The sequence below is a fragment of the Aulonocara sp. 'chitande type north' Nkhata Bay genome, linkage group LG3 (genome assembly GCF_057382095.1).
Source record: "Aulonocara sp. 'chitande type north' Nkhata Bay isolate Kocher_YH1m ecotype deep benthic linkage group LG3, A_spYH_male_GT1.1, whole genome shotgun sequence".
Taxonomy (NCBI): Eukaryota; Metazoa; Chordata; class Actinopteri; order Cichliformes; family Cichlidae; genus Aulonocara; species Aulonocara sp. 'chitande type north' Nkhata Bay.
In genome coordinates this window covers 32602785-32626710 of record NC_141346.1, presented here as the reverse complement: position 1 = coordinate 32626710, position 23926 = coordinate 32602785, and the positions used below count along the sequence as shown (strand labels likewise).

The window sequence follows — 23926 nt, the reverse complement described above, 5'->3', positions numbered from 1 at the left end:
CCCACAAATGGACCTATTTTAATTCTTCCTTCAGTTTACTCTAAAATCTTGCTTTGAGTTTCTCCTCCTTGTAGATGTGTATGAAGTCAATGTGTGTGAATATACTCAATGTGGTCAACTCAGGACAGCGCAGCCTGGGCTGATGAATAATGCAAGTTATATTTCAGTAAAAAATATGAACTTGAAACTAACATAGTAAGTTGTTTCAACTTTGTCAAGCTAGAAACAGTAATACTTTCTAATAAGTTAGTGAAAAGGTTATTGCATCCAAAGAAATAAAGTTTTCTGTATTCAAAAGAACACTAATTTGCATCTGGTAGCATGGTCCTGCTCTGGGACTCCTCGGTCCTTCCACTGGAAAATATGGAAAGCTGTGCAGTTGTTCATGAAAACAGATTCGATTTTGATGCTGGGTTACAAAGTGGCTTGCAAAATACTCACAGTGTTCAGTATCTTGCAAGAACATCTCGCTCACTGCTGTTGCTAAATAATTTTTGAATGAGCGTTAGTCTCCATGAAATAAGATGAGGTCATTGTTGGGTTTGATCTTTGGACTTTTTGACTGTGAGAAACATGGAGAACATAATTTCATTAATTCATATTTCACTGAAATGTAAATATATATTTTTTTAAAAACAAAAATTAGAAGGCACTTGTTTGACCTTCATCTGTGATGAAGAGATTGAAGGCAGCATGATGTAACTGGAGTGACAGACTCTTGGATTTGTCTGAGGATTTGTTTCATGCCAAGGGAACAAGTTGGCTTTTGAGCAAAACTCCCTTATCTTATTCTGCTCTACAGTTGGCTATTGAAAAGCAAATGTCAGTCACTGACATACTGTTTATGCACTAGCACACACACAGGGTGGAGTGGTGGGCTGCTGTGTTGTTAGTGATTTCCAGCTGATAGACAAACACAAAAGACCTCTGTGTCTGGCGTCGACCACCCTCCCTCTCTCTCTCCATTCATTCCTTGGGACGTGTTCCTGTCCAGCAAACCCCTGAAAATCCCCCTTACCTCCATCTTCACATCCTAAATACCTCACTGTAGCTTTCACATTTGCTGAGTTTCTTAAGCATCAGAAAAGCTTTCATATTGTCACGAAATATCCATTAAATGCTCAATTCCAGACTCACGTTATTTTTTTCCCCAAAGCAGAAGTTTTTCCTCACATGACCAATGCATCCATCATTTATGTATAGCACATCCCTAAAGTATTTCAACTTCATGTAATAGATTTCATACAAATTTTACATTAACTTTCAATGCCTTAACTTAAAAAACAACCAAAAAAATAGCCTACAGTGACCTTGTACACTTGGTGCTAACAAAAAGCAAAGCTTACAAGATGTACAGGTACTCCAATCAATTTTTCACTCTTTCCAATAACCCATAACAGATGTATTACTTTCTCTCGGGCTCTTGTATTGGCTTACACTGTATGCTCTCTGGCCAGCGTTATGAAAATGCAAAATATTTTGTGGATCTCTGCAGGGTTTTCACCAGAAACCAACAGACGTGGGTTTGTTGGTGAGACCATGGCACAGCTGTGAGTCAGTTTAGGCTCAGTGAATCCTGTTTATATACCCAGTCTGAATATCCTTTAAAGTTGTTGTGTTAGTCTTTTTCAAAGGTTTTCTAGAAAAACAACGAGAGAGAGAGAATCTGATTTAGTGCAGAATATCGATAACTGCTGCGGGGATCTCTAACCCCTTCTAGTTAATAACATGTTTCAAAATGTCTGAGTTTATCGGTTCCTGGCATCATTTTCTGACAGCTGCACCTTGAAAAAACAATGATGTCAAACTCATAACAGCAGAGTTTTTGTATATGCAAACTTTTCCACTGTTTCTCCATTGTGAGAGATACTGAAACAATTGGATGGCTGCAGAAAACCAGTGCAGGCATATTTTTTTCTACAAGAACCAATAAGTAGAATCAGTAATTAGCAAATAGAAGTCAGAAGGGTTAAAAATGAAACTTGGAACGAGTAAAACAAACGTCACCCGATTGCAACACACTCAGCTCACACCTGGGGATCAAAAACACACATAAATCTTGGTATTACACTTCATATCCAATGAAGGTTGATTGGAAGAGCTTTATTGGAAAATCACTGCAATGAGTGGATTCACTGGCATACTGCCAAAAAAACAAACTGTCAACAGTGACTTTCAAGGGAACTAAATGTCAGACTTCAGTAAATGGAAAAATTCAGACTAAACAGAAAGAGGCTGCAAGAGCAATTCCGACCAACTCGAGTGAGCTATTATGCTCCGAGCTTGCTAGCTTTAGTTAGAGGTTTTCTAGTGTGGTAGCAGGTGAAGATTCCTGTGGTTTCAGAAAGCCTGGTGAAAGTCAATGAGAAAACTCTTCTGCTGATTTTATTTACAAACTCATTGGGCGCCCGTTTCGCTGAGTGCGTTGAGCGGGCAACCACCACATACGGCCGAGAGCGGCCGGACCGGGTTTTAGTCCGTCCCTTTGCCGCATCTCTTCCCCCCCCCCTCTCTGTCTGATCTACCATTTCATTAGTTTAAATGTTAATGAAAATCGTCTTTTTTACAACACTTTTTTTTACAAATGTTTAGGTTCTAGTGCCTTTTGTGGTCTTATTATCTTGCTTTTTTTCACAGAATCTGATTTAAACATATCTTTGAGGGTAAAACAGGCAAGTTGCTCTAATAAACCCGTATAAGGATCTAAAGCCTCTGGGAAACAGCCCCTCCACACACACACACACACACACACACACACATATTTGTTGATGGAGCGTTCACAGACGAAACATTGTTAGAAGATCAAAACTGGTTGGTTTCCTCTCTTTGGCTTCTAGCCTTGGTTAAAAATTTTACAGTTTGTCTTTTGGGATAAACAGGATCTGTTTTAAAACATACTGTCTGCTTTGTTGCATCCTTAAAAATGTGACATTTGAGTCGGGTCTGATGAAGTCATGGTTTCATACTCACAATCAAGGATGCTCTTGTTGAGGGTTTATTGTTTATTGAGTTTCCTTCAGGGGAAATAACAGTCACAGGAAGAGCTTCTCTGTGGCTTCTCTGCTGTGTACTATGGTTTTATCATATATTATCTGCAGCCCTTACTTTTATCTTTTTTTAAAATTTACAGCATTTCTTTAGATGTTTTTCGACCTCTTGGAGCACACTCTGCCTTTTCTGCTATCGGCATAAAAATTAAAAATGGAAAAACTGGCGTAAATGCAAATTGGAGATGAAATAGTAACATATTACCCCAATGAAGTCACAGCATGGTAAGAAAGTCTAAAGCCACTTTTGATAAATGTGTCCTTTTTGGCAGGATAAACAGAATGAGTTAGAGTTTCACCACCTTCCAAGTCTGGAAAGACCCAACAGATTTGTTTTTTTCATATGAGATATTTTGCTTAAGGGCTTGGGTTTTTTTTCACGGTATTAAAAGAAAAAAGCTGTCATGTTAACCTGAGAGCTTTGTTTTAACCTGCCAGATGTAGCAAATGGGTGGGGTCACTGGACAACACACAGAGGTGAGCCAAGTTAGAGAGAGATATTCATCTGATGAGTCAGTGTGTTTATGGTGTGCTCTTATTTTGGATATTTGCCATAGTCAAGGTGCAACAAAGAAGACACACAATCGTTCTAATTCATACTAATCACTGAAGCAGCAGCTGAGGAAGGAAATCAATAACAATCTGGTCGAGACTTTTCAACTTTGGAAAAAATGTCAAATGTTTTTATCCAAATGTCACATCTCAGTCCAGTCCATTACTGACTTCCCTTCAGTAGTTTGGGGCGATCGTGGCTCAAGAGTTGGGCGTTCGTCTTGTAATCGGAAGGTTGCTGGTTTGAGCCCCGGCTCCGACAGTCTCGGTCGTTGTGTCCTTGGCCAAGACACTTCACCCGTTGCCTACTGGTGGTGGTCAGAGGGCTTGGTGTCACCAGTGTCCGGCAGCCTCGCCTCTGTCAGTGCGCCCCAGGGCGGCTGTGGCTACAATGTAGCATGCCATCACCAGTGTGTGAATGGGTGGATGATTGTGTATAGTGTAAAGTGCTTTGGGGTACTTAGGACCAAGTAAAGCGCTATACAAATACAGACCATTTATTACAAGTGCTACCCAATAGTTACCCTGTAGTTTTTACCTAAACTACTATGGAAAGTAGGGCAGGTGATAAGCACAGATTCTGGTGCATGCCCATGTAACAGTATTGTTTGGTCTGTTTGTGCTGTTGGCAAACTGATGTACTAAGTAATCACATTGAGAAAAAGGAAAAATTAAGGGTGATAGATGCTTCATAGAAAATAAAAAAAGTGAAATATGGGACTGAGTGCTAGGCAATTTTTGCCTGTAATGCCCCTGCTCTACTGTAGTATATATAAACTTTCAGAGGTTAAGATGTACCTAGCCAACTGGCTGCTTAACTCTTGATTGTGTAGGAAGACTCAAGGAAGGACAAACAGAGAGACGGGCAGGAGATTTAGTGAATTATAGTAAGACTACTATATGCTACAGTGTTGCTTGATCTGGGATTTTAGTGGCGATTGAGAGGTAACAAATGACATCATACTATATCATACCCGAAGTACATTTTTATACACATGTATCATAACTTTATAATATCACTTTAATTTCACAACAATAACATCTAATTTATACAAAAAAAACTTTAAATGTAAAATGGTACGCAGATAAAGATGTACCCGAGCCCTAAGTTTGGTTGCTCAACTTCTGGTTATGTAGAGGAGTTTGCAGACAAACAGGAAAAAAAATTATTTTGAGTCTTTCTGCTGAATTTTCTCTCTAAAATCTAATCAGGACATTGCAGTAGAACTGCACATTGTATTACCATGGGCAATGAATTCTTGGTGTGCAACACTGTGAATATCAACAAAAGAAAAGGCCAAGCACAGTCCTGTTTACGCTCCTTACTTGGCGCATTGGCTCCTTGGTCGTTAGAAACTGTGGACTCTTCACCCAAAAACTGCCAGTGACTGCTGGGTGGTACATCAGTTACAGTTTCTGCACAGAGGGTTGGTTTGATGTAAAAGTTGATGTCTCCACAAGTTCAGAACAGCAATTTAAAAATAGCAGCCACATTAAAACAGTCCAGAGTTGCAAAGAAGATAGAATCAGAAGGAAAATAAGCTAAACATTTAACGGTGAATTCACAAATGTTAATATGGTGCCTAAAGCTGTATATTCAACCTGTGATGCAAATTCAGGCATCCATACTCGGTCACCTGCAGCAACTTTGTTTTTAGTTTTGTTGGCCTGTAAAATGTTTTTTTAAAATGTTTTTATCTCCTTTCTCTCATCCCCGTGATGACCAACTGTCCTTATGGGTTGGTGCCAACTGAGGAGCCCAAAGTGCTTCCTGAAACAAGAAAAGTGGTTGCAATGGGAGATATGAGGATATCGTGCAGGTCAATTATCATGCACAAGTCACTGCTGAGCCAGTGGTATTTGTTTTAGTGCTTTATCATGTCATAGTCAGAAATGCTTTTTATAATTCTTGCTGGGAAATGACACAAAGTAGCACTGATGACTCCAGCTGTGTACGTGCTGCAGTTCTGCTGAGATTTTTTTATTGTTTTATTCCCTCAATTTGATGTTATGGGATGTTTATTGGGAACACAAAAAGAAAATGCTTTTTTCAGAAACATGTGTCGCATGCAAATTCTTTTTGTCCTTTATTAAAGAACAGAGATCTCCCAGACACTGCTGTCTTCATTATGACATACCTTATAATTACTATTTGCAATGAAATGAAACCTACAATACTGAGTCAGAGAAACAGAAGACCGAGGCTGTAAGACAACTCTGCCTCTGGCCTGTGTTAATGTTGTTTGCTTCTTTAGGGGCGATAACCAAGTTTTAAAAGAGATTACGGGGTGACTGACAGAAAGATAAAGAGATGCAGGGAGGGAGGAAAGAGAGTAAACTGCTTCCTTGAATGCAGCCCTACAGTTGATTAGCTCTTTTGCAGCAAAGCCAGAGAGAACAATACAGAAAGAAAAACACACAAACACTTATAGGAAGGTAAATACACATAAGAAAGAAGCGATAATGCACTATTTCTAGCGTATAAACAGTTTTATCCTGTTTGCGTTCTTGGTTGTGAAACTATATTGTGAAAGTTATTGAGAACAGCAGGGCTAATAACTCAGAGTCCTCTTGATGTGACTGAAACTAAACTCCAAAAGCAATAAAGGGTGATACCAATCTCCCGGGTTTTTTTTTTTGTTTGTTTTTTCTTCTTAAGCGTGTACAGTCAATGGCTTCCTCAACTGTACACAGCATTTTATCTGGCAGGAACCTACCATGCAAAAGAGGTCAGTAATCAGTTCCTGGCATCGAGCTGGTCGCTGGTGTGTTACCTGTCATGAAACCTTTCCTTGCTGCTTTTCAGAGATAAACCTAATGAACGACTCCTGTTTAGTTGCACTGGGAGTAAATCACAGACGGACAACTGTATGCAGAGACCTTAGACTACCGCTCCAAGTTAAATAGAAATATAAAAAAGGTATTTATAGCATACTCTTGTTTTAATGTCAGTGAGGTAAACAAAGGGGATTTTAAATGCTTGAATAACAACACAAATTTAAGACAGCATTCAGCCTCATCTCACGGCGTTAATCAAATGAATTGTTGCTATCACGTGGCTGGAAGGTTTTGGAAAAATTCCCAGTAAGAGTTCCTTGCGCCAAGAAAATCTTGTCAATCATCCAATTCTAAAGCCAATAAAGAACATTAATTAGGAAGGAATGCATTAAAGAAGACCTCTTATGGTTTCTCTGCTGTTGTGTATGTACTGTTACATTGGTGGTTGCTCTTATTAAATGTGACCAAACTTAAAATAATGAGGCCAACTTATGTGCAGGTAGGGCTGTGAGCCAAAAGCTCAGGCTTCAGACTGATGTAAACACTCTGTTTCCAACTGGATTTTATGAGGTCAATAGGACCAGTTTCCATATGTAATGATCTCAGGCACATGGCTCTGGCTGTGAGAAGAGGCAGCCAGTCAGAAGAAAGCTAGCTTAAAGGGAGCAGAGCTAAGACCTCAGTCACATGGGGTTAGAGACCAGTTGGAGATTGCCTTGCAACCACCGATCACTAGGGAAAAATATATATTCCCTGACCAGATGTGGGTGGTTGCTGGCAGTCAACGTGAAATCGATTGCCAATGCCCCAGCCACACAAGCCTGGAAACCAGTCAGTGACCTCCCTGGTAACCACCATTCACCAGGAAAAATGTGTATTCCTTGACTTGCTGTTGCTAAGTTCACAAGAACGTATACGCTGCTTCACTGAAAACATCTGTGTGCTTTGTTTGGATGTTAGCACAGCACAGCACAGCTACCCACCAAGCAGCAGCAAAACTACAAGAAAAAAAACACAAACTGGACACAGAGACAGTTTCTCATATCACTTCAGAGTAAAAGTTGCACCTCTTGAAACAGGTTTCAGCAGTTACGCCCAACATTTACTTTGAAGTCAGACAGCGTCAGGTTCTGGTTTGCATCATATGCTCGGTAGTTTGTCAAGAAGTGTTTACAGATATGTGAATGTTTTTCATATGGTGGCAATCTGCTAGTGCAGTCACAAGGTTTTTGGTGCAGCTCTCTCTTTACCCAGAAACTAGCAGCAGCCTCAAGCAATCACTTGCCAACCAGTCAGGGATTACCGGGATTTACAGGGAGTAGAGGTTGCTGACTAGAGGCCTAAAGCAGATTTTTTTTAAGATTGCGAATAATGCAGAGCTACTCTAGTATTCGCTGGAGATAGTTTAAGCACAGAGAGGAAAGTTTTGTGGAATACGACACATGGAAACCTTCCTGCCTCCTCTACTCTCATCTGATTATGCAAAGGAACCACTAAAATGTTGGGTCTGCAAGTTCAGGCTCCACTGACTTCTCTACAACAAAAGCAGTGAATGATCTTTCTTTTTTTTTTCTTTTTCCCTACACTTGGACTCAACTGGCTGGAAACGTTCCTGTGGCGATGCTGGAAGTACCCGTCCTGACACCACTCCAGACCAAACAGTCCATACATTAAATAAACCATAAATGGAGCTCATGTGGATTAGAATAACACTGTTCTGAGCCTTGATTCATTTCTAATGTTATGGCCCATTATTCCTTTATTGTACCATGTTTGACTCCACTGTCGAAAGGAAGAAGTGTGTGGGGATGTTTAAGCTGCTTTCAAGTTGTAACTCTGTATCAACATTGCTGATTTGGAAACACCTGTACGACTGTAGCGCTAAAGCCACATCTCTATTGATAAATTCATTTTTAAATGATTTTTTAATTTTTAAGCAAAAAAACCAAAAGCAAATAAAAAAAATATTTACCAGTTTTTCAGCAGATATAGAACATCAAAAGGTCAGGCAATGAATCCAAAGGCCAAAACTCAAGTAAACTGGCAGTTACTCTATTTACTGATGAAAAACCAAAAGTATAAATCCTGCCATCAAATGTGAAAAATATCTTCATCTGTTCAAATTTGTGCATGGCCCGTAATGTGGTCGGATTTCTTTCCATGGAGATTACCCTGTCAAGCATAAATTTGTGGTTTGGCTCGAGGGAGATTTAAGAAAGGAAAGACTGTCAAAGAAAAACAAAACATTGTTGATGCATACCGACTCCTGACACTGAGGTGTTTGGTTTACATTAAGGCAAATGTGAAAAAGAAACACCTTCAAAGCATTCAACCATAAAATGTTCATTTGTGCTCTTATCGCTCTGGAACTGGTGCTAGTCTTGAACAGTATGGCTTTACCAAGAAGACCAAAGTCACAGAGTCACCTTCGACCTGGCCTTAAATGACATTTGAGTTACAGATTAATCTTTTACCCACTTTTAAGGAGGCAGCCCTTGGGTACATAAACGTGGTAGTTCACCTCTGTCTTTGGTTAATGTCATTTTTTTATTGCACTCAGACAGTGTGGTATGACTTGCTTCCTAGACCAGATTAGGGCTGATAAGAGTTTGTAGCTTCCAGAAATACACAGTGAACCACACACGCACACACATACTGCCAGTCCAGGCCTGTCGGGGTCGAGCAGCATATTAAAGTATTGGGTTGCAGCTACTGCTAATCTGCAGAAGAAACGCTCCTTCATGTGCATACTTGTCCCTCTTTCACTCTCCTCTTTTCCCCCTCAATCCCCCCTTTCAGTTCCCCTTCTGTTCTTTTTTTTCCATACTTGTCCACTGTGACTCTCCTCTGTGTTTTCCCAACTTCTCCTTCTTTTTTTTTTACCATCATTCCTCTTCTTCTCTCATTTCCCATAATTGTCGATCCGTTTCCCTCTTTTCCCACCAGTTTCTGATTTTTGGCACTGGTGTTTCGCCCTAACAGCATCTGATTTTTGTCGTATTTCATCCTATTTGTTGTTCGTTTTGAAAGATACAGTCTTGTCTTTTTCAGACTGGATGTGGCCATATTTGTACACCAGGATGGATCTGGGGAAGGGCCAGTACTTGCTAGCTAACTTGATCGGCAGGTGCATCCCGTGTGGACCTGCTAAGTGGTGTGTGTTGTTGCATAAGAAAATTTTTGGTTAATGAAGACAATTCCACTACTCATTCACTCTCTGGTGGAGGCAAGCTACAGTTGCAGCCACAGGTGCCCTGTGGCCAATGCCAGTAGGTGAAGTGTTTTGCCCAAGGACACAATGACCAGGACAGACAGAGCTGGGGATTGAACTGGCAACCTTTTGGTTACAAGATGAGCTTCCCAACCCCCTGAACCACGATCGCCCCCTTTAAGCCTTAATATATGTAAGTTGTGGTAATATTCCTCTTTACAGATTTCCAAAATGAGGAAATTTAGTCATAAAGACCCAAATTGTGGTTACCATTGGTAGGGGGGGTCACAGCAAGAGTGTCCTGGGTTTAAATCCACAGGCTTGCTGGGGCCTTTCGGTGGGAATAAGGGGAAGAAAAACTGGTTAAAAAACCTGTTTATTTATGGTATAACGGAGGGAGTCTAACATTGGGATTGACTCACTAATGGAGCAAGCCTCAAGTGGCCATTAGAGTTACTCCAGTTTTTGGTCTCCTCCCCATTAGATTCAGTTTTTATCCCAGAAAGAACAGCAAGGGTGCTTTTCAGTTAAAGTGGCATTTTCAGTGATTCCAGCTGTGTGCCTCTGGTGTTAGTAAGCCAGCTTCTGGTTTCACTGCTGCCATGTCCAGGCTGCGTGTTTCCTCTGTATCACTCTTAATACATGCAGCTACTTCTGTACTTTAACTCCCATTATTGAATGGAGACTTTAATGTAAGCTCATCGATTGAACCAGTAAAATTGCCAGTTTATTAAGAAATATTAGGACATATTAAGTATATTTTTTAATCCATAGGCATAAGATAATATGCATTCTGACAAATTAATCCAGCAGATTATTTAAAAGTTAGAACACCCTTCTGGACTCCCTCTTGACCAGTGTTCCCCCCATATCGGCAGTGCTGACAGAAAGCAGAGCTTCCAAGAAGACATTTTTAAGGATTTACTCGCTATCTTGTCTCTTTCTCTGTCTCTCTCCTTGTACCGTAACCTTAAATTTTTTCCCTCGATTTCTCCATTTCTTTCTTTTTTAAGCTTTTGGCCAGACATAGCATGACGTGAAGAAATCCAGTTATTTTTATCTCTGTCTGTTGTTCCAAACAGGGTGAAAGAGGAAAGTTCAGGGCTTATTTGTTGTTGTTATTGCAGCTGGACGGGGTTCTTTTGGACTTGAGCTGTTTCAGGCTTCCCTAAAGCTCATGCATATTTGCACAAATGCGCACACGTTCGCAGACGCACCACAGCAAATGCCCTCAGGTCGGTGTAATCAACATGCACTCGCATAAGGTCACGTTGGCAGTGAACTTGAACTTTGAGGCTTGTCACATCAGAGCCTCCATAGTGATTTACTGGAAACAAAAGCAGTTTCCTTAACGAGGGCAGGAGTGCAGTCTTTCACCATAAACCACCAGCACACAGTGGCTGATAAAATCCTCATTAAGGGTAAAGCACATAAACACATAAAACTTACTTCCTTGTTGCAGAAAATAAGCCCAAAAGCATTCACTTCATGGTGAGAAAGAGGTTTTATTGAGCCCTTTGGCTTGTTAGAGTTATGGCAATTATTTAGTGTTTCATCTGGGTTTCATGCATTGATAGGCATTCTTTAATTTTCACTGACATAAAGACTGTAATTTGCAATGAGCAAACAACATTTGACTGCAAATGATCCTTCTGAAGAGCAGCGATTGTGCTTATTATCAGCTCCAGCTCCATATGTAGCTTAAACTGGGTCTTGATGCGGCCCCTCGGTTTCTCTTCTATCTGAAAGAAACAGTTTTAATCCTCCTCTGACAGTTTTTATTCCTCAGCACAGTCTGAACTGTCTGAAGCAGCTTTCTTGTAACTTCTTTAAGTATTTTTCAGGAATAGTTGTTTTTTTAATGGCCCTGCACTGCTTCAAAAATGTTGAGGTCCGGCCTCTGGGGAGGTCAATCCATGACTGATGGTGTTCCACTGCGTATGTTCTTCCATCCAGGTATGCTTTTACTGCATTGGGAGTGTGTTTGGGATCATTGTCAAGCTAAAAAATGAATCCATCAGCAATCAGGCAAATTGCATAGTGGATCAATGGTGGACCATCATGTTTCAAAGGTGGCTGTAGACACTCATGGTTTTATCTCTCTCCTGACATCTTCCGTACATATTGACAACAACGTGGACCAAACATTTCAAATTAGGATCTATCACTCTGCTGCCACTGCTTTTCAGTCCGGTTCTTTGGTAATTTGCCATGCTTCAGCCCTTTCTCCATTTCCGTTCTTTAGGAATGGCTTCTTAACACCCATCCTTCCACTGAGACCATTTCTGGTGAGGCTTCAGTGAACGAATGAAGGGTTAGATAGAGGTTTTCGCTGGAGGTTTTTCTGTTTCTTAAGCACATGACTTTCAGGTGCTAGTTTCTTAGGCCTGACACTTACTCTTTTGTCCTCCATTTGTCCAGTTTCCACCAATTTCTTGAGGACACCATGGTGAGTTATGTTGTACTTTTGTCAAACTGTGTTGTTGGTGGTATTTTTCATTAGCTTCAACTATAGAAATGGGAAGAAATGATGTGCTTTTGTGAAAAGCTGCTGCTAAAGCTGCTGTGCCTAAAGATACAATTTAAAATTGGTTCTTCGCGAAGTTGTCTGTTGTGATACTACATTGATTCATCCTTTCATAGGTCAATGTTAAGTGGCTTGAAGAAAACAAAATCTCTAGAGATGGTCAGGTACAATAAGGGAAAATGAGTGACAGACCTTTAGAAAGCCTAGAGAACTATTGGTCAGAACAATTTTATATAACTGCTACTAAGTATCTCTGGCTGATTGTTCCTTTCTTTCCTGTCATTCTTCTTCCTGAATGGCACAAAAAAGTTCAGTAGGGTGAAAAGGTAAAGAATTCCTTTCTCAGCATTGGCGCCTTATCTTTGAGCCTTTCTTGATGTTCTCATTTTTAATCTTGACATATGAAGCTGTAAAACAAAACATTAGTGTGAGTGTGGAGGATAGTGTGTGCATGTGTGTGAAGGAGGCACTTAGAAGGATTGTGTGTGATTGATTTCCAAGGACATGAATGAACAGTTTAGAAAAGACAGCTTAAAAAAAAAGCCTTTTCCGTCTTATTAGACGAGCAGGCAGCTGACATGAGAAGAAAAAATCATTTAGAAGAAGTGAAGAGTCCTAAATTTAAAAAACTGTCAGGATACACCATAAATGAATCAATGCAAACAGTTCTCAAATACCAAGTGAAACATCAAAAGTAAAGAAGATAAAACCCCTGAAAATAAACAACCTCACCTGAAATGCAGCAGCTCCAATGCGTTGTCAACGCAGCCTTTAGTCATTTGCGGGGAGCCATTTAAGTGGCGAATGACTCAAATAACTGTCTCGACCTCCGACACGCAGTAACTCTTTCCAGGCTTCAGATTTTAGATGGGCTCCATGGAATGCAAAGTCCAGTGGGGTTCAGTGGCTGGAGTGTAACTCACAGGAAACTGATGTGCATCAGTGAAGACTTTTATATTTTACTTCCAGGCAAGAAGTCCAATGTGTTATCCTCATTTACGGTACTGACTTTATGACTCTCTGCTCTCCAACAATACTGTGTCAGACATACATGAAGCAAAAATAAATAACAGATAGATGCAGAGCTGATGATTTGGTGTAACAAGACATTTTTAATGAATGACCACCACTTAAAATTGTGATCCCATGGATGAATAACTATTTATACCTTTCTGGTTGCAGTTTGTAGTCCCAGTAATATCACTCATGTTTGACCAGGCTTTGGTTGCATGCAGATACAAAACATGAGAAGGAACCTATTTGCTGAAATGTAAATTAGACTAGAAGCTGTCTGATTTTCTATGACCATCATTTTGCTGTTTAGTTGCTTTTGTAAATTTATTTACATTTGTAAACAGCGATCAGTGGATGGAACAGGAAGTCTTGGTCTCGCAGGTCCAAAATATTGGCTGAAGCAATCCTCAGATAAATGGCTAAGATAAGGTGGATTCTTAGATTGCTCAGAAGATAAACAGGCAATCGACTTAGTGCTTCTCTAGTGCCGCAAACAGGTTGACATTTTTGTTTTTTAATGAAATGTCCATAAAAATATTTTACCTCAACCTTTAAAGCACCAGCATTGTCATGCCTGGTATGTTTGTACCCACTCACAACAGTCTCCATGCAAAACTGATGAGTATTCATGCATATTCATTTTTCTTTGTTTGTGGACATGGGCATGAAAACACACTTTAAAGGCCATTTGTGAATTGTTATTGGCAAAAACTGGCTGAGCAACAAAGTCTACAAGATGGCAGCAGGCCATGAATGAGCTGGCTGGAGACCTCCAGTGTGGTGTGTGGCATCAGTATCTTCTTTCAGCTACTTTGCACGATTACAAGAGGTTCTAACTTTGAAAACATATCACAATCTTGATACGTCTTCTTCTATACTGATGGGTCCAAGTCTCTTTTTATTTCTCGTTCCAACAGTGAAGCCTGAAATGGAAAAGTCCCCTCACTGGAGGTCTGCTGCCAAATTAGGAAAACAGATCAAATTCAAATAGTTTCCATAGTTTCATACCAGGAATGACTTCCATGTCAGTGTCACACTTAGCATGTTAGCATGCTGGAAATATTTCACAATGTCAGTCATTACAGCATCAGTTCAAACTAACTGTGATCAAGCATGTGCCCTTTAGCAACAATCAAACCTATTTGAGAATGTAAGGAATTATTTTTATTTACTTGTATTTAAGGCCATAACAGCCCTTAACTCAGCTAAAGAACAGGTGTTCATGCTGAAGTTTTCATATCCCGTGGATTCAAGACCAGGATGGCTTTCTGTGCAAAACTTTTCCATGTTTTTTATTCAATTAAAGTATGTCCCAGAGTAATCCAAATGCAGCTTCCAGCTTTTAATTTAATCGAGTTATTTGTTTTTAAAAGTGTAATTAAATAATTGAAATTGTTTTACTCCTACAACAAACCCCTATTACCTAGAATTATCTCTTGATCCTAGCCATAATTAACCTTTCATTAAAAGGGCAGAGTAATGACTTCAAGCTGCAACCAGAGGGGAAAGTTGGCAAATCAAAAAAAAAAGAAAGGAAGAAAGAAAGAAAGAAAAAAGTTCCCTTTATTACCAATTCATCATACTGAAAACAACCCATGCAAGTTTCCACTGAGGTATAATTCATGCGATCGGCTCACCTGAAGGAAATATTGTGTTTACTTATGCAGAACAACACTTAGATGTGTTTTTACGTTATATGTTTAAGATGTCAGAACTCATTTTCCTTCCCTCACACTCCATTTTTCAGCAAGTGTTTCTTAACTCTCATAGCAATGGACTTGGACAGTGCAAGAAAAATCATCCTCGCTCAGAACATGATTTACTTTCACTGCGGCCAGTTGTGTGTTTTATATTTTTTATTCCTATTTATTCTATTTATCCCCTTTGTATATTTTATTTATATTTGTCTCTGTATTTATATGTGTGTGTGTGTGTGTGTGTGTGTGTGTATATATATATATATATATATATATATATAACAATTCTGTAACTGTAACTTCGGTTGTTGCTGTGCTTTTTGGAAGTCGAATTTCCCAGAGGAACCCACCCGAGGGATTAATAAAGTTCTATCTTATCTTATCTTATCTTATCTTATGTCTTTATGGAAAATCCCGCAGGAATCATTTTTATCTAAAATGTGCTTTATCTTTTCACATCGGGGCCTGCCATTTATTTCAAGCAAGTTTGACGCCTTGTACACAAAACACACAACACCCACTCAAGTACACATTCTAAAATAAGACTAAAAGTGAGAATGTGCTTTATATGTATATGTGCAATATAGTCCAATATATTGTCCAATATGATTAAGTCTGTGTGAACTGTAGCCTCAGTTTCCTGTTCTTAGCTGACAGCAATGGCACCCAGTGTGGTCTTCTGCTGCTGTAGCCCATCTGCTTCAAGGATTGAGCTGCAGTCTGTTTAGAGACACTCTTCTGAATACCTTGGTTGTAATAAGCGATTATTATTACTTCCTTCCTCAGCTTTATTTCCTATTTGGTATTTGAAGGTCGTATTGACCATGCCTATATACCTAAATGCATGCAGTTGCCACCATGTGATTGGCTGATTGCATTAGTGAGCGGTTGACACCTTGTACCTAATGAAGTGGCCAGCGAGCATATGTTACTGCATACAGAAGGTTGTAAATAAAAACCAGATGGCAAATGGCAGTAAAGGAAACAAAGCACTATAACTCCAAGTGACACTGGTTTCACATTTAAAAGTGCTGCTGGTCAAGAATCTTTCAGGATGCCACTGAAACCTTCCAATCCTGTGTGCAGCATTATGCATGTAGCTGATGTCACGCTGTAGCCATCCCATAGTTTCCCAAGTGAGAGCTTAAGCATCAGAGCCAGCAGACATAATGAAAACATGTTGCTCCAGAGTTGCCCTGAAAGAGCTTGAAAGCTTCTGAAACACTGTGTTTTTCTGGGTTGTTTTTTTTCCCCTTTCTTTCTTCAACTGCAACCACATGCAGGGCAGAAAGTCTGTTGGCAATTTTCTCTCTTTAAGTGTGTGTGGGGGTAATTTTCTGGTTTCAGGACCCAAGGAACGTTAGGCAGAGACAGGCACGCTACGCCGAGCGAGACCAGCCGACACTCTGTGTTGCACTTTTCTATATTGTGTTCCCCCCTTAGAGTACATAGGATATACACAAGCCGTGGTGTCACGCTGACACACACACACACACATACTGAACCCCAGAGCAATCATGCTCAATTTGCAGGTTGAGCTGAGTGTTCAGTGCAGGAGAAACAATCCCACTGCCAAGAATAACATCACATGGGCAGCTGGGTGACCATTAAAAATGGAATTAATCATATTCAGGATATTGTGGTATTTCTGCAAATTAATCGCAGAGATTTATTTCAATAGGAGCTCAGTGCCCAGCTTCGGGGCACTTCAGATTGACCACATGAGCCCAACAGGTGGGCAGAGTGGGCAGACATGTAGTAGAAAGGGGGGAAAGGGAGAGAGAACAGGCAAAAGGGGGGAGAGAAGTAAAAGGAATTATAAATTAAAAGCTCGCTAAGTAAGTTAAAGCTGAGGGAAATCTATTTTATGCACAAAAGGCAACTGAAGCTTGATTTACAAAGTGGGAGAGACAAAAAAAGGAACACGTGTCAGTAGAGAAAGCAGTGTGTAGGAGAAGAAGATTTACTGAGTGTGTGTGAGAGACAAAACGCATCTGTGTGTGTGTGTGCACGCGTGACAAATTAAAGGAAGAACTTTGACCCTTGACCCTTGCCGTTATGGGGTCTGGTGGCTCTGTTAGGGGTTGGCTTTCTTGATTCCTTAGAGGAAAAGATCAGTTTAAAACACTTGTATTCTCATGGCAGACTCCAGGATGACAATGCCACCGAGTGGTTTGATGAGAATCATATGCTTTCGCTTTAAGTCACCAGATTTCAGTTCGGTTTAACACCTGTGGGAGATCTTTGGGCCCATGCTTTGGACAGCACTCTCCACCACATCATCAAAACACTAAATAAAAGGCATATCATTTGTTAGATTGATGTTCCAGAGACTTGAGGAATCAATGCCAAGGCACACCGAAGCTGTTCTGGCAGCACGAGCTGCCCAAACACTTTACTAGAACATACTTTGTGCTGTTGAGGGTCGGCTTGTTTTTTTGGCTGTTTGTTCTTTATTCTTTGAATTTGTCAGTTGTTTGTATTTTGGTCCTGGCTGTGTCTACACCTGGGATGAAACAAAAGCCACTCCCTGGGAACATAAATGATAGAGAGGAGCAGGAGAAATAAACCAGAGACTGGACGACGGGGAAGTGTGTGCTGTTGAGGGAAGAAAAGGAAAGTTTATATTTAAGAGTTGAGATGATGAAAGAAGGCAAAAAAGACAGGAGAGTGTAAAATGAAAGAAAAAAAGAGCATGTAGTGTATTGTCCAATTTTAAAACTAAGCTAAGTCTGAAACTTCTCCACACATTCTCTGCTGATGAAAATGTCCTGAATGTTCTTTCTCCTGTAGTCATTATTCATCAGGATCAGGTCCCTCTCCCTCATTCTCACTGAGAGAAGTGTACCAAAGTTAGTTGAGCTACGCTAAAATAATTCAGATTAATTATACCAGTTCACAGCAACACTCATCTCAAGGCACTTTGTTGTGACGTGAAGACCTGCAAGGTCTTAGAGGAAGAGCTCCACTAGCACTTTACGATGGCGGGGAGGAAGAAGCAGAGCCAGGCTCAGGGAGGGGCAGCCATCTGCTGCAACTGGTTTGGGAGTGAGGGGGTAATAGACCATAGGCAATAAACAGGACAAAAGGCAGTCTGGGACAAAAGTTAATGACATGCAATAGTGGTGTACAAAGGAAGAAAGAAGGGATTGGAGGAGTAATGGCATCATGGGAAATCCTCCAGCAATCTCAGTCTTTAGGAGCGTAACTAAGGGATGGTTCAGGGTCACCTGGTCCAGCATAACTATACGGAAAACTTCATCTTGAAAGAGTCTGTCTAACAAACCTTAATTGGAGCTGTTTCCACAGATGAGGGGCCTGAAAGCTGAAGGCTCTTTAAGATAAGATGGGGCCTGATTATTAAAGACTTTATATTTTAAACTTGATTCTGGATTAAACAGGGAGCCAAAACTAAGCCAAAATGGGAGAAATATGCTCTCTCTTTCTAGTCCCAGTTAGTGCTCTCAGTGCAGCATTTTGGGTCAACTGAAGATTTTTCTGTGAAAAAAGAAAATATCTTTTACCTTTAGCAGCTAAACTTAAAAAACCAAATATTACATCTTTATCTTTATCTGATATATTCACAATGATTCGTGTTGTAATTTCAATACTTCTGCTTTTGTCTTGTCCCTAGAACATGTTTGTTGCCTTAAGGTTTCCTCTCTTAGCAAACTTTCTTTTCCCTATGTGAATCAAAGCTGGGACGGTGTCGTAAACATCACGAAGCTCAACCATGACACATTGCTACTTTAGGGCTGTACAAATATTACTTAACTATAGAATCAATAAATTCATTACAGAACAGTCGACACAAACAAAACAACTGTGTCCACTGCAGCCACTTCACACCCATAAAACTGGCTCTGGCTGTCTGAGGAGCCCAAAGAAACAACTGCAGGTTAATGATTCACTTTACAGTCAGAGTTAAATAACACCTTCGACTCTCACTCTAGCTGGACAAGCTCATCTTTATTAACAGTTACAAAGCTGTAAAAATGGACTGACAGACAACACTTACAGTACAACACAGTGCCTTTATCTTTAAATTGACTTTCATACACTTAGTGTTTTGTACTTTATCCAATTACAGACAACATTTGTGGGGGAGTGATTTATGGGACCAATAATTCACAAGTTCAAAACCTTATTGTGGTGCTGTTTAATTGCTTTAATGATTAATTAAAGACTGATTCCGTGCATAGTTTAAGGATGTTGTGCTCCTGTGGCTATGCAATGTGACTGTGACTGGAGATCCTCTGATTTCCTGAAATAATTCAATCAAGCTATTTACAATTTTCTCAGTTATTTAATATGTACTGTATGTACTGTAGTTAACTTAAAGAGCAGTTTCCCCTCTCTCTGAAACATTATGGAAAGTTCATGTAACTTTGATTTATGCTCGTGTATTTACAACAGTCATCAGACCTAAGTTGACCTCCTGTCAGGCATTAGAGAATTAAGTTAACCATTATATTTTATTTGCTTATTGCTAATGTTTTATTATGCTTCAAAAAGCATTGGAAAAAATAGAAATGTAATAATTTAAATAAATAAATGTATTTAAAACATGTAAATAGTATATAGAGATTTAATTTTAGACAAAAAACAAAAAGTATACAAAATATACAAAAATAAATTAAATAAACTTCAAAAATTACTTTATTTTTGCTGATTTAGTTTACTTATCAACAAAAGTTTGAATGTTAGATTTTTACACAAATATTACAATTTTATATCGTTTTACATGTCCGGTAATTGTGGTGGATGGCATTAGATGAATCAGCTGTATCCTATCCAGCCCTGTGTGAATAATCCTTTGTTATTTGCGTTACTCACATGAAACAAGCTAGTCTAGCTCACCATGTTACATTAACCTCCTTTTTATCCAGCAGTGAGTTTGCACATTCTTTTTTTTTAGGTCACGCTAAGATGTTAAATTTAACAGCATAAAGTGAACAATTCCTTTTTTTTCTTATTCTCACATTTTTGTTGACTTGTATGTTTTTCTATATTTTCTTTTAGGTGGCAGATAGCATCATCTCAAAGCGCATCTTCACTGGTGAGCATCCCTTTGTCTACAGACACACACACAAACACAGACAGACACACACCTTCTCACTAACTTTTTTAATGTTCTTTGATCCCCTTTCTCCCTTAGAGGCGAGAACCATGCCTCACAATTTCAACAACTCAGGGTCAAAGTTTATGAGCCCCGTGACCCAGAGGCCATCTGCCCACTTGACCCTCAGAGACGCCAGTTCTCAAGGTGAGGCATCTGTGTTTAAGCGGTCATCATTAATCTAGGCGAAAGATTTCGGGAAGTCGGAGAGGAAAATGAAAGTTTTGCCGCTGAGCCGTATGTTTTGCATGTGCCGAGCATGCACAAAACTGTGGGTTGATTGGTTAAAATCAACGATAAGCACATAAACAGTTTTGGTTCCTACATGGTGCAGACATCTGGACTGAATTAGACTAAGGAACACTGACGAGCATTGGGAGCAGCTGCTCATGAAGTTTAAAAAATATCTAAAGAAAAAAATCTGAAGAAGCTTCTCGGATGAAAGATAAAAAATCTTCAAGAAACTTAAAGAAGTCTAGAGCTTTTCTTTCCAAGCTCCTTAGATCACAGAAATGTAGCGCTACAGTCCGTGAGTGTCACGCACACCCAGTGGCTATTTTCAGATTTACACACACTACAGTCCTGTTTAGGAAGCTTTGTTTATTAAAATTATTCACAAAGAAATAAAATGTATTATTATCGAGTTCTTTGGTGCACACTGGGGCCTCTGGTTTCCCAGAAACCAAAAACATGTATGTTTGATTATTTATTTAATCAAAATTAGTGAACTGTGATGGAAGTCAACCTGTCCAGCCTGTACCCCACTTTTTGCCCAATGATAGCAGAGATTGGCTCCAGCCCTTCCACTGGTCCTATCTGTATAACCAATTAAAAAAGATGAATGGGTGGATTATTAAGTTATTCCATCTGTTAAAGTTCCAAATCACATTTTCTTCCCCATTTTCCTGTGTAGCATGTTTAGAAGCACATTAAAGTCTACTCTGCTGCTCTTTTTCGTACCACTTCCTGTGTGCCCGAGGCATTTACTAAGAAACACTGAAGTTTTAAGCTGAGTCTGTGAGGTCTACCAGTATGCTGTATGTGGCAGTAAAGTAGATATTTATATAGTTCACAGATCAGAATCACACACGTTATAAAACATGGAATTTAAAGTTGGAATGTGTTTTTCATGACTTTGGTATTGTTTCATCTGAATCGGTCGTGCAAGCTGAAGGGTGTTGACAATCTGGCAAAGCCTTCCTTATGTTATTTCCACTGAGTTGACAAAGGGTAAGAAATGTGCTGTGTGTGTGTGTGTGTGCAAGAGCTAGAAAGACTGTGTGTGTGTAAGAGGGTGAGGTTCACACATTAAGCCTGGATTTCTCATAAGGAAGTACTGGAGGAACTTTGATCCGCGATGGGTGTTTCTTAGAAAGAGAAGTTATCCTACACATGAAGAAAACTGTTTCACGCTGGCACACACAAGCTATGACCCGACTAATTACAACTGAGAGTGTAAAGAATTGAAGTCGTCACCATGACTTTGCCATCTGGGTTTCGACTGTCCGTTTTGAAGCTTCAGAGTTTGCCTTTTGGCTGTTGCCACGTTGGTTTGTTTGGAGCCCTAAGGTACCTTATGTGGACAGCAAAAGCACAGCAAAAGCACAGCATGCTTACGTATTAGTTAATGAAGATAAGCTTGCACACATTTTGCAGACATTAAGAGTTATGCCATGAATTATCGCCATGTTGGACATCACCATTTGCTAGTTGCAACTGCGTCTTTCCTGACTGGTTGTTAGGGTTTCTGATAGTTCCTGGCTGGAAATTGGTTGCACAGAAGTTGCTGCACCAAAAACCTCCAAGCAATCGATTTGTTTGGTAACAAACTGCCTCAGTTTCCTGTTTTTCATGTTTGTCTGCGAATGCTTGCTAACTATTAGCTGAGCAGCAGTGCAACTTGAAAAACTGTACAATAAATTTACTTTTACATTCAAAGTAAAAGTTGCACTGCAGAGGTGCAGCCAACAAGTTTCAAAAAATGCAACTTGTACTTAAAGGCACACCATCTCCGTTTACCGTTTTCCAGTTTCAGTGCATCTTGAAGACCAAGTTGTCACGACTGTCACACAGACAACAGGTCAGTAACACACGTCTTGGATGGTTTGTTCCATACAGTAAGTCATATTCTTTTTTGGATAGTACCTGCTAAAACAGCACGTACACAATGGTGCAGTCCACTTCATTGACTAGCAGAGGTGAAGCTCTTTTGGGAAAACTTTTCATTTAAAGTGAATGTACCCCCCCATCCCTTCAGTATCCAGGTGGATGTGTTCTAAAATAAAAAATCACCCAGCATGGAGTTCTTATGAAGAGAAAAGCTAATGCAGTTTTTGGTATCAGGCTGTAAACATGTTTTTTAATGCAAGCCTTTGGAAAGTGACTTGTTTTTGGAGCCTCAAGTGGCCACTAAAGGAACTGCAGTTTCTCGCACTTCTGGATTGAAAATCATTTTTCAGCGTTGGATCAGATGGAAGAGTTTATTCAGTTAAGGTCTCTGCGATGGTTATGTGCTAATAAATCACAGCATTTACATTGTAGTGTTATAGACTTAAGCTTCTATTGTTGATGGCAGTGTTTCAGATTTGCACACTAGTCACACAAGTACACGTGGCAGAGGAAATAAAGCCAGCATGCACGAGAAATCACTTGTGTTAAATGTTTAATTTCTGCCATGAGGAAAACTGCTACACATGGTTCTAGTCAGCAGTATTCAGTATTTCCTGCATCTTACAGGACTTTGGCTTCAAGTTGGTGCCTCTTACCGGTGAAACAGGCTTAACCAAAGATTAAATCACCACTTCTGCTTTAAGTGGCCATTGTACAAGTTTGAATGTGCACTTCAGAGTGCCCTGTTACAGAGTACTCAGAAGGAAAATCCACATCGCCTACATTGTCCAATAGACATGGTGGCTCAACTGTGTAATGTAAACATCGTTCACCAAAATTTTAAATAATACTGTAATTAAAAGTGCTTTTTTTTTAATCACAGGATTTTATCTTTTTTAACTCAGTATTTCAGATGTTTCTCAATATTTTAAGGGCTTTAGGGGAAAAGGCAAACTATTGCTCAACTTTGGCGGCTGTAAGAAAGAAGCGCACTACTCTGGAGTCACAAACTGTATTTATTCAAGGTTCATTTTGCCAGCTGCTGCCGCTTTTGAGCTTTGGGCAAACACTCACTGATATGTGTCTTTGCTTAGTTTTTAAACCTGGTATTGATTTTTTTTTTTTTATTACATCCAATCTATGATTTCTAGGCTTTAGCTGGTTTGTTTTTCCCCACTCCTTTTATTTTCCATCCCCATGTGACAGTTTTTCTTCCCTCTTCTGTTTAGAATTTGTCTCTTGACACTTTTTTAATCTTTGCCAACAGGGTTTTCTTCCTCCCTGAGCATCATGCCTGGTCTTCATCAGTCCTGCCGCCATTTGGTCCGCTCATGGGCCAATCAGAGCCTAGGAGCTCACCTGCACAACATGACCCTGTCTAATGGGAAGCTCCGAGTGCCCCAAGATGGGAGGTACTATCTGTACTCACAGGTGAGAAAGCTATGCAGATGGAGGAGATGCTCCAGGCACTTTGCCATATTTTTGTGTGTTTTAACATGACAAGTTTGTCATTAATTAACCTTGTAGTGATAGCTGCTGAATAAAGGTGTCTGTGACTGTTGTATATTCAATTTTATTAACCATTAATTGTTGTTTACAACATGATTGGATTCATTATCGTAGGGTCTACCTTACAAGTAGGGTCTACCTGTAAGGTAGACTGCAGGAAACCTGCTTTTCTGTCAAAAACAAGGGCACGTCAAAGAGGAAAAAACATAAAACAAGTCACTGCATTAACTTATTTCCACCTTTGTCCAGGTGTATTTCCGTTATCCATCCCCATCTGCAAATGAGGGGGACCAGCGCAGCGTCAGCCACCAACTGGTGCAGTGCGTCTACAAGAAAACGTCCTACCCAAGCCCCATACAGGTA

General features: G+C 39.9%; 1 protein-coding gene across 1 annotated transcript in view; it reads left to right on the top strand.

The window, feature by feature from the left end:
• tnfsf10l (TNF superfamily member 10, like) overlaps positions 1 to 23926 on the top strand; it is a 73900-nt gene that overhangs the window by 41549 nt on the left and 8425 nt on the right. The window contains exons 3-6 of the mRNA XM_086276960.1: positions 19849 to 19885; positions 19985 to 20092; positions 23322 to 23485; positions 23813 to 23923. Of these exons, the coding sequence (XP_086133086.1) occupies positions 19849 to 19885; positions 19985 to 20092; positions 23322 to 23485; positions 23813 to 23923 (420 nt within the window). The remainder of the gene's footprint in view (positions 1 to 19848; positions 19886 to 19984; positions 20093 to 23321; positions 23486 to 23812; positions 23924 to 23926) is intronic.